General features: G+C 50.1%; 1 protein-coding gene across 14 annotated transcripts in view; it reads left to right on the top strand.

The window, feature by feature from the left end:
• The window catches only part of cacna1ab (calcium channel, voltage-dependent, P/Q type, alpha 1A subunit, b), a 34,123-nt gene that overhangs the window by 10,554 nt on the left and 10,610 nt on the right, over positions 1–12,959 (top strand). For 9 of the 14 annotated variants that reach the window (XM_068650866.1, XM_049720574.2, XM_049720575.2 and 6 more), the window contains exons 25-37: positions 1,422–1,521; positions 1,687–1,847; positions 1,920–2,057; positions 2,129–2,330; positions 2,398–2,562; positions 3,083–3,193; positions 3,407–3,490; positions 5,457–5,573; positions 5,659–5,724; positions 5,800–5,897; positions 5,967–6,117; positions 6,276–6,403; positions 7,297–7,393. In XM_068650866.1, coding sequence (XP_068506967.1) covers positions 1,422–1,521; positions 1,687–1,847; positions 1,920–2,057; positions 2,129–2,330; positions 2,398–2,562; positions 3,083–3,193; positions 3,407–3,490; positions 5,457–5,573; positions 5,659–5,724; positions 5,800–5,897; positions 5,967–6,117; positions 6,276–6,403; positions 7,297–7,393 — 1,618 coding nt within the window. Of the gene's footprint in view, positions 1–1,421; positions 1,522–1,686; positions 1,848–1,919; positions 2,058–2,128; positions 2,331–2,397; positions 2,563–3,082; positions 3,194–3,406; positions 3,491–5,456; positions 5,574–5,658; positions 5,725–5,799; positions 5,898–5,966; positions 6,118–6,275; positions 6,404–7,296; positions 7,394–8,822; positions 8,920–12,959 lie in introns of all 14 variants that reach the window. The other 5 variants (XM_049720580.2, XM_049720573.2, XM_049720570.2 and 2 more) reach the window with 2 other exon arrangements.

The following is a 12,959-nucleotide window of genomic DNA, read 5'->3' as shown; positions in this document are numbered from 1 at the left end:
CTCCTGGAAGCCCCAAATCAGATTCTTTAATGATGCATTTCAATTCAAAACAAAACAGTCCACTCCTTTTTTGACTGTACTAATTAGCAGTTCATGCTGCTAGCCGGGCGGACTCTTATTAGCGTAGTAATAAGCTATCCTTTCAGAAATACCACTGTTGATAGGAGAAGCTCAAAAAATGGGAGATTTTGGAGCACACTAGTTCCTGGAAGCTCAAAATGGTATTCTTTAACGGTGATGACTCTTTCAATTTCAGTGAGCTGAGAAGGACTCACTGAAATCGTGTTGTGGGAGAAAAAAAAAAAAAACGGGTCGTGTAAGAAAGAAGTGCTCTCATATGTATTCTTTGAATTGCAGCCAGCTGGCCACCTTTAACTTTGTCAAGGAGCAAAGATATACCTTGCCTGTGGTAAAATAAGAAAAGCAAGCGAGTGTCACGGCAAATATAAAACATACAGGAAGCAGCAAATAGAAAAGCGGCCATCTGGCATCGCCAAGTGACTTTGACTTTTGACAAGTGCTTTCCATTGGGCGCCAAGCGCGCGCTCGCTCGCTCGCTCGCTCGCTCGCATGAAAAACAATTGAAGAGAGCTTTTGTGTGTGGCTCCGGTGCTCTTTCAACCTTTTCTCGTCTTGTGTGCCGTTTTGTGTCCTCCTCCGATCCCTAACCGCCATCGCAGGAGCAGCACCCGGTAAAGTTTTCCTCCTCCTCCTCCTCCTCGTCTCCCTGCAGAACGGGAACACTGTGGCTTCTCGCTCTTTCTTTCTGTGTTCTTCTGCTTGCCGAAAAGCAGCATTTGGGCCCTTGACGTGCTGGAGAGAAAACATTTTTGTTTTTTCTTTTTACTCGATGATTGAAATTGGCCAAAACGTTGACCAAGACGCCATTCCAGGAATGATTTGGTGATCCGGACTGCGAGCCCAGCTTCCCGTCGTGTGGAGTAGAAACCAAAGCTCAGTAGAAACAGCGACTCCGACGTGTTGTCATCAGTTTGTTGGCATCCGGAGCCCCGGAACGGAGCGCCACCTCGACCGCCTGCCGTTCGGCTTTGCATCGGCGTTGGCGACGTCATGTCATGCCATGCCATGCGCGTGTGCCATGGCATGACCGTAGAGGTCCCGTCCGCCCGCCCGCCCGCCCGCCCGCCCGGCCGGCCTCCGTTTGCCGTCGTCCTCGCGGCTAGCGGACGCGCGCCGCGCGTTGGCTCACAGAAGAACTTTTTGGATTCTTGCAAAAGAAAGAAAGAGGTTTGGCCTGGCACTCTGCCGGGAGATGCCTGTGGACATGGGCTGGCTGATGATGATGATGATTTCCATGAAACGTGTGCCGTTTCATGTTTGACTTTGACTTGCTCTGCGCTACGAGAGCTGTTTTTGTTTGAAAGTGGTAACATTGCTGTTGTTCCCCGGCTGGCCTGTAGAGGGAGCAGTAAGGGCAAAGACATCAGCACCATCAAGTCGCTGCGAGTGCTACGGGTTCTGCGTCCTCTCAAGACCATCAAAAGACTCCCCAAGCTCAAGGTAATGCTCTCAATACACAAATTCACCATTCATCTGTCGAGGTTGCAGATGAATCCGTTTGAAAAATACAAAAAATATTGACGCAACAAAAAGTAACCTTTGCCGCCGTTGTCTCTCTCTCTCTCTCGCTCGCTCGCTCGTTCGTCCGTCCGTCCGTCTCCGCAGGCCGTGTTTGACTGCGTGGTGAACTCTCTGAAGAACGTCCTGAACATCCTGATCGTCTACATGCTCTTCATGTTCATCTTCGCCGTGGTGGCCGTGCAGCTGTTCAAGGGCCGCTTCTTCTATTGCACCGACGTGTCCAAAGAGTTTGAGCGCGACTGCAGGTGGCAGCCAGCCGAGCCGCGCGACTCTCCACCGCCGCTCGCCGTCTCACGCGCTGCGCTGTCCCCGCGCAGGGGCGAGTTCCTCATGTACGACAGGGACGAGGTCCGAGCTCAGAAGCGGGAGTGGAAGAAGTACAATTTTCACTACGACAACGTGGCCTGGGCCCTGCTCACGCTCTTCACCGTCTCCACCGGAGAAGGCTGGCCGCAGTGAGTGCAACGCTATTGTTTATTTTGCCGCGAGCTTTCTTTGGGACTCGCCGTCTGGCTCTTTTGCGCAGGGTGTTGAAGGCCTCTGTGGACTCCACCTTTGAGAACCAGGGCCCCAGCCCAGGTTACCGCATGGAGATGTCCATCTTTTACGTGGTCTACTTTGTGGTCTTCCCCTTCTTCTTTGTCAACATCTTCGTGGCGCTCATCATCATCACCTTCCAAGAGCAGGGCGATAAGATGATGGAGGACTACAGCTTAGAGAAGAACGAGGTGAGGACAAGGACGCGGAAGCGGCGCGGCGCGGCGCGGCGAGCTTCACACTTGTTCTTCCCTCCAGAGGGCCTGCATCGATTTCGCCATCAACGCCAAGCCCCTGACTCGCCACATGCCCAAGAACAAGCTCAGCTTCCAGTACCGCATGTGGCAGTTTGTGGTGTCCACCCCTTTCGAGTACAGCATCATGGCGCTCATCGCGCTCAACACCATCGTCCTCATGATGAAGGTCGGTCCCCGCCGCCGCCGCCGCCGCAGTGAAAAAAATCCAGAGTTAAAATCAAAATCAAAAGAATTTTAAACAAACACCTCGCCTAGCCTAGCCTAGCCTAGCCTAGCCCAGCCTAGCCTAGCCAGCAGTCCACTAGCTTCATGCTTACGTTACGCTCAAACATGGCGAATGAAAAACTCTTGAATCTTGAAAAAGTACCCATGTTGCAACGCTACGACCCTCGAGGGAGGCAACAAAGAGCTATGTCGATCGACAATATAAACGCTACTCGCAGTCGTGTATGATTTATCCTCTGTGAAGAACAACTGTCATGATTTGCCGGGAGGAGTTGACAAAAACACTTTTCATCAATTCAATGATTGTCTGTTTTTATCAAGTACATTGGACTGGACTGGACGGGACGGGGCTGGGGCAGCATTTCAGTTCTTTTCTTCAAACTGCTGCATCCAATTAAGACCACTTTGTGGCGCTAGGCTATGCTAATCTGCTAAACTAATCTGCTGCCCCGCGTGTGCAGTTTGACGGCGCCTCAGAAACGTACGACGACGTCCTGCAGAACCTCAACATCGTCTTCACCACTTTCTTCTTCCTGGAGTCCATCCTGAAGCTCGTCGCTTTCGGCCCTCTGGTAGACACACACAGACACACTCGCATCTCGGCTCTCATCACTGATTCATGAGGCAGGTTTATTTTGGTAGACAGATCTGGAGCGTGTTCACCATGTCCCCGAAAAACCCCGACATGCGCACGCCAACTGACATCCCCTGTTCCTTGCCTTGTTTCCATGGCGACAGCAGTCTTTGGACCACGACTAACGTCCGTCCCCCTTTGTCCAAAACAGAATTTCTTCAGAGACGCCTGGAACATTTTTGACTTTGTCTCCGTGCTCGGAAGCATCACGGACATTCTGGTGACCAAATTAGGGGTAAGTGGGCGAAAATAGCTGGAAAGCGTGCCTTTGTTCGGTCGTCGTTTGCGCAAGAGAATGGTTGTCCGGCAAGTTTAGACAGAAGCGTCATAATTCTGGACGATGCCGTTTGGAGTCCCTCTTTGGTGTCCACTCTCAAATAAAACGTATGCGTTTCATCGAACATGGTGAAAATAATAACAGTCGCTTTCTCTTTCCCATCTATGAAAAGTCTCATACCTTCAATGTAAATAAGTCCATACAAAGCTATGCTAGCGAACTAGTAAATATAGCATTACAAAATCTTCTTTTCACAGTATTAGGAGTAATGTCTCGTAATACGACTTGAAATGAAGTCGCCAAAGTGCTACTTTGACACGATATTGCTGCAGCAGCAGCAGCGCTAGCAAGACGAGCGCAGATGACCGTTAGCGCTCACGGTAGCACTGCGGACAGACAACTTGATTCGGCTAGAGCTAAGCTAAAAAGTGAGTTGGCGTCGGCGATTCCCTGCCGAGGACCCTGCTAACGTGTTGTCTTGTTGCTAACGTGTTGCTAACTTGTTGCCATGGTGACGTTTTCCGGCCTTCCGAATGACTCGCTGTTCTTCTTCTCCGCCTTCATGTCTTTCTTGAACTTCTCCAATTTTACCCCCTCCCCCGAAAAATGCACTATGAAACCCTTCATCGTGTTGTCCTTCATCTGTGTTGCTGGCGATGAGGATGAGGATGATGATGATGATGTCACGTGTTGTAATGTGCCCATGCCCCAATCGCCTCACACAACAACTAAATATATATCTATCTATCAATCTGTATAAATATATATTTCCCCCCGACTTCCTTCCCATTCATCCCTCGACATCATCGCACATGTAGACTCTGGTTGGTTTGTAATTTATCTCTCAAAGCTTCCTCTGCATCCTCATTGGTCGTGCCCTCTCCCCGACCCGGTAACCCTCTGCATGCGCTGCCTGGAGGAAACTGCACGAGGTGATGAATGAAGAGAATCGGAATTCAAGTCTAAAAGAAAAAGGAAATATGACGACAAACTCTCCCAAAAAGTTTGTTTCATCCAACACAAAAGTCGACCACATAAATGAGAATTTCTTAATATTAAGCGCAGGATAAATAACGCCAAATAGATGAGAAACATTGCGAGATTAACGTTACAAAGTAGGCAAAATGTCACTTTCCGAGAATAATTGTTGAATATTACGCCCCAAATTGTTGGAACGCTACGACAGTCTTGCAAAAACAAACATTCAACAAAAGAGTTTGGAAATCCTACGAGAATGAAATTGCCCACTACAAAAACCTCATGTTACGAAAAAAAGTTGTCTCATAAGTAAGAAGTCAGGAGACATAGCGTAAAAACGTTGAAAAGTACAAAAGCAACACGTGACAACAAAAAGTCGTACGTTGCGCAAATACAAAAGTTTACATGCCGGGGAAAAAGACGTGCAAATTCCACGACAACCAAAAAAAAGGAAACGTCACCTTAACTAGACAAAGTGAATTGTTCCCCAAAAATCTTTGACGTTGACTTTTTTGTCGCTGAAACATGAAAAGTGAAAAATGGCCTTTGCTTAGCATGGCTAGCATGTTTTATGGAACGCTTTAATCCAAATTCCTGCATGGGGCTCCCTTCCTCCCTCCCTCCCTCCCTCCCTCCCTCCCTCCCTTGCGGCCGTGGCTTTCGCCGGCATCTCGAGATGTTCCTTCCTCCATCTTGTGTGGCCTGCTTGTCCCTCCGAGATCAGTGCATTTGACCCCCCGCCCCAAAAAAAGTTAAAATCTCCTGTACCAGATTGGATGATAACTTTTATTTTGTTTGACGCCTTTTGTTCCTCTCTCTCTTCTCAAACCCTCCCTCGCGTCCTCTGTGGCTGTCCCCAAATCCCCCCCCCCCAGCGTTCTCTTTTTTTAAAAAAATTTTAAGCTCATCAGGTGAGTTTGCACGCTGACTGTCCTTCTTCTCGTAGAACAATTTCATCAACTTGAGCGTTCTGCGCCTGTTCCGGGCGGCTCGCCTCATCAAGCTGCTGCGCCAAGGCGAGACCATCCGCATCCTGCTGTGGACCTTTGTGCAGTCCTTCAAGGTAAGCGAGCCGGCCGTGGCCGGCCGGCGGCGACAGCGAGCCTTTGGCCGCCGGTGACGGACGCGTGCGGACCTCGACTTTGCAGGCTTTGCCGTACGTGTGCCTCCTCATCGCCATGCTCTTCTTCATCTACGCCATCATCGGCATGCAGGTGAGCCCGTAAAGACGTAAGCGCGAAGCCAATGCTAACCGACGGCCGGCCGCTGATGAAAACTTGTACGTGTAGTTGTTTGGCAACCTGGCCCTGGAGGAGGAGGGCGAAAGCGCCATCGACCATCACAACAACTTCAGGACCTTCGTCATGGCCCTCATGCTGCTCTTCAGGTGGCCTTTGCGGCGCCAACTGCCCGCGCAGCGCTCGGCTTTGCGACTGCTGATTGGTTGGCCGTGCAGGAGCGCCACGGGCGAGGCCTGGCACGAAATCATGCTGTCGTGTCTCGGAGGCAAAGAGTGCGACCCGGCCTCGGGCAACACGGAGCCCGAATGCGGCAGCACCTTCGCTTACACCTACTTTGTCTCCTTCATCTTCCTCTGCTCCTTCCTGGTGAGCGCCACACGCAACATCCAAAATTGGTTGTAAACGACGTAAATCCAAGAAAGGCTTGGAAAAAAACAAGTTTTTCCCAAAAGTAGCCGCTTGGCGGGGGGGGGGGAGAATAATAGCGTGCGGAAGGTGGCGCTCATGAGCTGCGATGTGTGCAGATGCTCAATCTCTTTGTGGCTGTCATCATGGACAACTTTGAGTACCTGACCAGAGACTCGTCCATCCTGGGGCCGCACCACCTGGACGAGTACGTAAGGATTTGGGCCGAGTACGACCCCGCCGCCTGGTGAGTCGAGCCGTTGACACAAAACAAAACAAACGAAGATGCTAAGATAGGCTAGCGTAAAGGTCTGCGTGAACAACAAGTAGCTTATGTCGCAGTATAAACAAATGTTGCAGCCATGAGCCTAAACGTTAGCATAACATGACATGATAATAAATATTTGAAAGATTTTGCTGCATATTTTTAAAAAAAGTGTTTGAACGTCGTTATTGTAACATGTGCATGTATGGAAAGTAGCTGCGTAATAGTTAGCCGATTTTTGCCGATTTGAAACGGGCCCTCGCTGGTCCTAAATGACGATGCAGACGGGCCCCGTGACCGGCCGGAACGACTCTTTTGGAATTGATTTCTTTCCAAATCTCCTGCTCGTTATTGCTGATTTTTGTCAAGGTCTTAAATGTCCTTGTGACCGCGCCGCACGGCCCCATCCACAACCTTCAGCGATTGTTTGGCTTGGTGGCGGCATTATCGGCCTCTCTGAATACTGTCATGAAAACAAGTCAAGAAGTGCTCGTGCCTTAAATCCTGAGCCCGCAACTGCGTTAGTATATTAGTATAATTTTGAAAACATCAAGAATGAGAGGATTGCACCCTCCCCAGGTAAGTCAGAAGTTAGCCTTTAGCATTAGCCGCGTTCAGGCAAGAATGAGCTTTTCCTTCCTCCCCGGCCGGCGCTGTGGGATCTCTTCTTGTTCCATGTTAACGTTGAGACATGAAATGAATGTTCTCCCCCCCCCCCCCCCCCCCCCCCCCCCCCCCCCCCCCCCCTTCTTTGGGTGGTTTGTGAGGAAGGCATTGATCTTCCACGCTCCCTGGTTGGAGCTGTGAATGAATGCTCTTTCTTTCCTCTTCTTGTGATGTGCACCTAACCTCCCTCCCTTGTATCTTTCTTGCAGCGGGCGCATACATTATAAGGATATGTACAGTTTATTGCGAGTTATCTCCCCTCCCCTGGGCCTTGGCAAGAAATGCCCACATAGGGTGGCCTGCAAGGTTTGGACTGCACCCCCCCCCCCTCCCCCCCCCATGAAAGCAACTTTTTAAGAAACGCAACCTGCTCGCTCGCCTTTTTCCTTTTCAACAGACTGGAATGAATGATGGGTTTTCTTTTCACTCACTTGTTTTCATCTCGCCATCTATTTGTGGTTTTTCAGGGGTGGGGGACTGCGTGGGGGGGGTCACTTGTTGACACACACACAAGCATGCGATGGTGCACTGCACTCGCTGTTGTCGGCGGGCGGGGGTGATGTTTTGACATATAACCGGCAAGAAATGTCATTTAGTTTCTTTCATTTCTGCCTGCTGTCTGATTTTTGCCTGGGCAGCGTTGGTTGGGGGGGGGGGGGGGCGGGGGGGGATGGGGTGACATGCATCATTCATCCATTTTGGTTGGTTAGCTCAGAGATGCAGGCAAAGAGGGCAAAGTGCTAGCCGTGTTAGCGGTTAGCAGCGTTCTGACGCCTAATTTGTTCTGTTAGGTGCTCTATATGGTAGTGCTAAGTTAGCGCCGAAAACTAAACATGGAAACGGAAAAACAAAGAACACGCACCAAATGCGCCGCTAATCAGACTATGTGATGCTATGCGCTTTTTCTATATTCAATTACAAATTCAGTTGGGCCAAATTTACTAATCAAGGAATGTAGCCGGGCCCTACGCATCAGTGGAACGACAGTATTTGTTAATTTGATGTTTTAAAGTTGAATGGACTTTTTTTTTTTTTTAACGTCTCATGTTTTAGCCGCATTAGCATTGTGGCTAGGCTATGCGAGTGCTGCATTCACACGAACTAAGACTGTAGGAATTTTGAAACTGTGCGGGTCTCGAATGCAACCCAATACAGGCAAGCTGGACCACAGGCCGGGCTACTCGGGTGTTGGTTCCGGCCCACAGAGAAGAGAAACCCATTTAGCGTTAGCACTAGCACGCTAACAAATAGCAAGTAGCAGACGTAAACATCAAAACGTAAATAGCCAACACACCTGCTTTGTTTGTGCCATTCACTTGTAGCCAAGTGTGGAAAAGGAGCCCCAAGGACACGCCAAAGTCTTCCTCCTCTTTTTCCCTCCTCTCATCCTTTTCCTCCTCTCCTCTCCTCCACTCCCCTCCCCTCGCCATAGCAACCAACCCCACGCTCATCACCACGGCGACAAACAACAACAATAACCTTTGTGTATGTTTGTTTCCCTCTTTCCTTCCCTTGTGTCCTTTTGCTTTGCCTTCTTCCTCACCTCTTTGTCACCCCCTTCATCCTTTTGACCCCCCGGCATTGTTTGTCCTTGTCTGTCGGGGTGATTGTGTGTGCGTGCGTGTGTGCGTGTGTGTGTGTGTGTGTGTGTGTGTGTGTGTGTGTGTGTGTGTGTGTGTGGGTGTGGGTGTGTGTGGGTGCGTGTGTGCGTGCGCGTGCGTGAATGTGTGTGTAGCGGCCGGATCACTTACACAGACATGTATCAGATGCTAAGACACATGTGTCCGCCGCTAGGCCTCGGGAAGAGGTGTCCCGCCCGGGTCGCCTATAAGGTAGACTGGCCCTCCCCTCCTTTACGTCCTTCCACTTCCTGTCCTCCCTCTGTGGTCGGTGATTGTGGTGCTGGTGGTGGTGCTGGTGGTGGTGCTGGTGGTGGTGCGCGCTGTCCTCTGTTGCCGTGGGATCGGAGGGCGCCGGCCGGCCGCGGCTTCTGTGGTTGCAGTGACGTGTGACGGTGGACTTTGTGGATATTTTATTATTTGCGGACTTGATTTGACTCGGATGCCGAGCCCCAGACGTGACGAGGAAGGCGAAAAGTTGAATTGTGGCCGCTCGATAGCTCACGTGTGCGTAACGTGCGACTTTGTGCCCGCACAATGAGAAACTGGAAGAGCAACAAGTACTCATTTGTGGCCACAAATTGATGCCAATCAATAAGGTGCGCATGAAATCCATCTATCCATCCATCCATCCATCCATCCATCCATCCATCCATCCATCCATCTATCCATCCATCTATCCATCCATCCATCCATCCATCCATCCATCCATCCATCCATCCATCCATCCATCCATCCATCCATCCATCCATCCATCCATCCATCCATCCATCCATCCATCCATCCATCCATCCATCCATCCATCCATCCATCCATCCATCCATCCATCCATCCATCCATCCATCCATCCATCCATCCATCCATCCATCCATCCATCCATCCATCCATCCATCCATCCATCCATCCATCCATCCATCCATCCATCCTCCAAAGCGCTTCTCCTCACGAGGTTGGCCTGAAACCAGCGTTTACACTTGCGGGCAATTTGGGGCGCAACTCACGTCTTTGGAGCGGGGGAGAAGCCCCGCAGGCTCGGAGGGGAACATGCAAAGTTCACACAGGAAGGGCGGACCTACTAACCTCTACGGAAACACCTCCAGAAAAGTTGAAAGTTCCAACGCAGATTTGCAGCCTGTTCAATCCCATTTCAGAACAAATCATTTGATTTGGAGCAAGAAAAAAAATGCAGGTGAATTTCCACTGACGGCCCAGGCTAAACTTAGCTCCTTCAAAGTGTCTCTCTCAGCAAGAGTGATAACAAAACGATCAAATCTTATTCAACTCAAAACGTCTTGGCTCCGAGAGAGTGCAGTCAGTCGCCAACGTCCTCGCCGTTTTGCATTTTCTGCGCACGCACGAGTCCTCATCCGCAGCCACAATTGAATCGTTCCCTTGCCGGCGTCACGTCCGGGGCTCTGGATCATTCTTGGTTTTTTTTTTAGTTTGTTATTTTGGTGTCACCTGCCAGCCCTGCCGTCAGGCCGCAGGAGCGAGGGAACAGAGATGGGGAGCTTGGCCGGTCCATCTGCAACCTGCACGGACGCAAATGTAACCACGCGCACACGCACTTTCCATTGATTGACAAGCAACAATTCCAAGTTTCCACGGCAACGCTCCATGCTGACGATGCGGGTGCAGAAGGAGCGGCAAAGTGCGCCTGGCTTCGGCCCTCTGGCTCTCTGGTTCCTGTGGATGGCGCTAATTGCGCGCGCGCACGCACGCACGCACGCACGCACGGACGCACACACGCGCACACAAACACACTTGACACATTCTGGTCTCGGTTGTTTTGTTGTTTTGAGCGAGCCTGGGGGAAGTTGAGACTTTGTGCTTTGGAGCAGCAAGGCGTCCTTTTGGCCTGGTTTCAGAAGATGGGGTCAAGCGGTCGGCACGCAAGCTTAGTGTGGCCAGTCGGCGCATCGGGCCAAGGATTTGACCCGGCAAGTCGCATCGAGATTTAGATCCAGCGCATGCTCCAAACGACCAAATGTGTGGGAGCTAGCGAGAAATTTAGCGCAATAGCCGCCGCCCGCGCGTGCAAAACTTTTGCTGTCGATCCGCACCGGGGGCGCCTTCGCCACCGGACTCGATGCCACCTCGCATATCGGAGCAGACGTCAGTGAACACTTGTCCGTCGTCCCATCTGGGCCACTTGACGTTTTTGCGCTTCCTCCACTCGCTGGCCTTTGGTCCCGTCATCTTAGTTTCTAACCCTAACCCCATCACTCCATCTTTGCGGACCGAGTCTATCCGGTCCACGTTTCCACGTCGGCCGTGGATGGCATTCGAGTTTTTCGGCTGCGGCTGTGGTTCTGAGCGACTTGTCAGAAAGCCTCGGCCGGTTTCACGGTTTGACTTGAGTGTCGTTCGGTCTCGTCTTGCTCTGTCCTTTTTTTTTTTTTTTTCTTCTTTCTTTCCCCTTCCCCCCCGTCCTGGGCTCTTGACACGTGCACTTTCTTGCTCTCCCTTTGGTGTTGTCGCAACGCTCGAGGCCATCTTCACCCTCCGTCCCCTTTTTTTGCCCACAAGTCCATCTCATGACCCCTCCTTCCTTTGCCCTTGACAATGTCATTCCTTATCGTTTCCTTTGTCAAATTCCTTTCGTAACTTTTTTACCCCCACCCACAAAAATAATGTACTGAATAGATACACTTCTCGCGGGATTTTCTATTTTATTTTTTATTTTTTTTGGTGCGTGTGGCCCGAACTTGGGCAAAGTAGCGATTGCCGTGACGATTCAACCAAAGGGTCCTTGATGGCGAAAACCAAAAACACAAAGAACATCAAATCATTGCTATGATTTTCTCTTGTTTTCGTCCGTCTTCTTGATAAGATGTAACACAACACCAATGTTTTTGTTTTGTTTCCTTTTTAACTCTGACACCCCCTTTTTTGAGACACTTTGACACCCGTCTTGCATTAAGAGAGATCTTGACTCCCCGTCCGATCGGATGTAGGAAATCAAAATTGGACAACCCAAAAAATTCAATCGAGTGGAGCGGCATCAATCATCATTTTGGTGTCGCGGATCCTCTTTGCGCGGATGCACGGCCGCTTGCGCTGTATGCGGAAGGGACATTGGCATGCTGTGTGTCGGGTGGTCCACCAGGGGGTGTTGCATGCACGCTTGATGTTGCCCGCTATCCGCCCGCCCGCCCGAAGCATGCCCACGAAACCAATCGCCATCGTGCTTGCCGCCGTGCGTGCCCAACGCTCATGTTCGGAGGTAAAGCCGATGGACGCCCGCCGTTGCAGATAGCAACCGCCCGCAAGCCGCCATTCGCCCCCCCCCAACGCTCGGATGGCTTGCGCTTGCTCTATCCAATGGCTCCTCCATCGGATTTACCTGAAATATGCAGGGAACCTCCTGACTGGTAGGGGGAGCTCTATAGAACATACCAGAGTGACTTGACAACAAAAAAAGCTGTCTCCTGAGGAAAAGCACCAGTGATACCGTTATTTTTTGATTGTTGGACCGCAATTAAGCTTCAACTTAATTGAAGTGTGTGCAGATTTTTGTGTGTAAGTGTACTTTTGTTCCATCTCTTGCATCGATGTGTGAATGTGCCAGCGCATTCACACATTTCGGGAACATGGGCACAGGTTGGGTCGGAGGCTGTTTGGCTCTCCCGATCGCTCCTCCTGGTGGTTCCGGGCTCGCTTAGCAGAACAAAGCCCCTCCCCTCTCCCCTCCTTGGAAAAATAGGACTTTAGCCTTGAAAACAGAACTCTATTTTCATCATGTTGTCAATTCTTCTCGACCAATATATGACTGAAAAATGACTTCATTCTTCATAATGCTAGAAAAACGACACCGCTCAATTCATGTCATCTTCATTTTCTCATTTGGAAAAATAGGACTTTAGCCTTGAAAATAGAACACTATTTTCATCAGGTTGTCAATCCTTCTCGACCAATATATGACTGAGAAATGACTTCATTCTTCATAGTGCTAAAAAAACGACACTGCTCAATTCATGTCATCTCCATTTTCTTATTTGGAAAAGTCAAGCTTTAGTCTTGCTATATACTGTTTTCAAGAAGAAAAAAAAACGCAAGTCCAATTAATTCTACAAACAAATGAATACACGCTCCTTCCTGATCCACTACGTTTTCGTCTACAACTTTGTAATATTACGAGAAGTTTTCCCAAAGGTAGCACAACTTTGTTCCGATGCTTTTTACTTCTCGAAAAAGAAAAGCCACAACTCGATTGTCGTAGTTCTAAAATTGGAACACTCATTTTCATTGAC

The sequence above is a fragment of the Syngnathus scovelli genome, chromosome 5, assembly GCF_024217435.2.
Source record: "Syngnathus scovelli strain Florida chromosome 5, RoL_Ssco_1.2, whole genome shotgun sequence".
Lineage (NCBI taxonomy): Eukaryota > Metazoa > Chordata > Actinopteri > Syngnathiformes > Syngnathidae > Syngnathus > Syngnathus scovelli.
The sequence above is the reverse complement of the archived record's forward strand: the minus strand, read 5'-3'. Positions and strand labels throughout refer to the sequence as shown.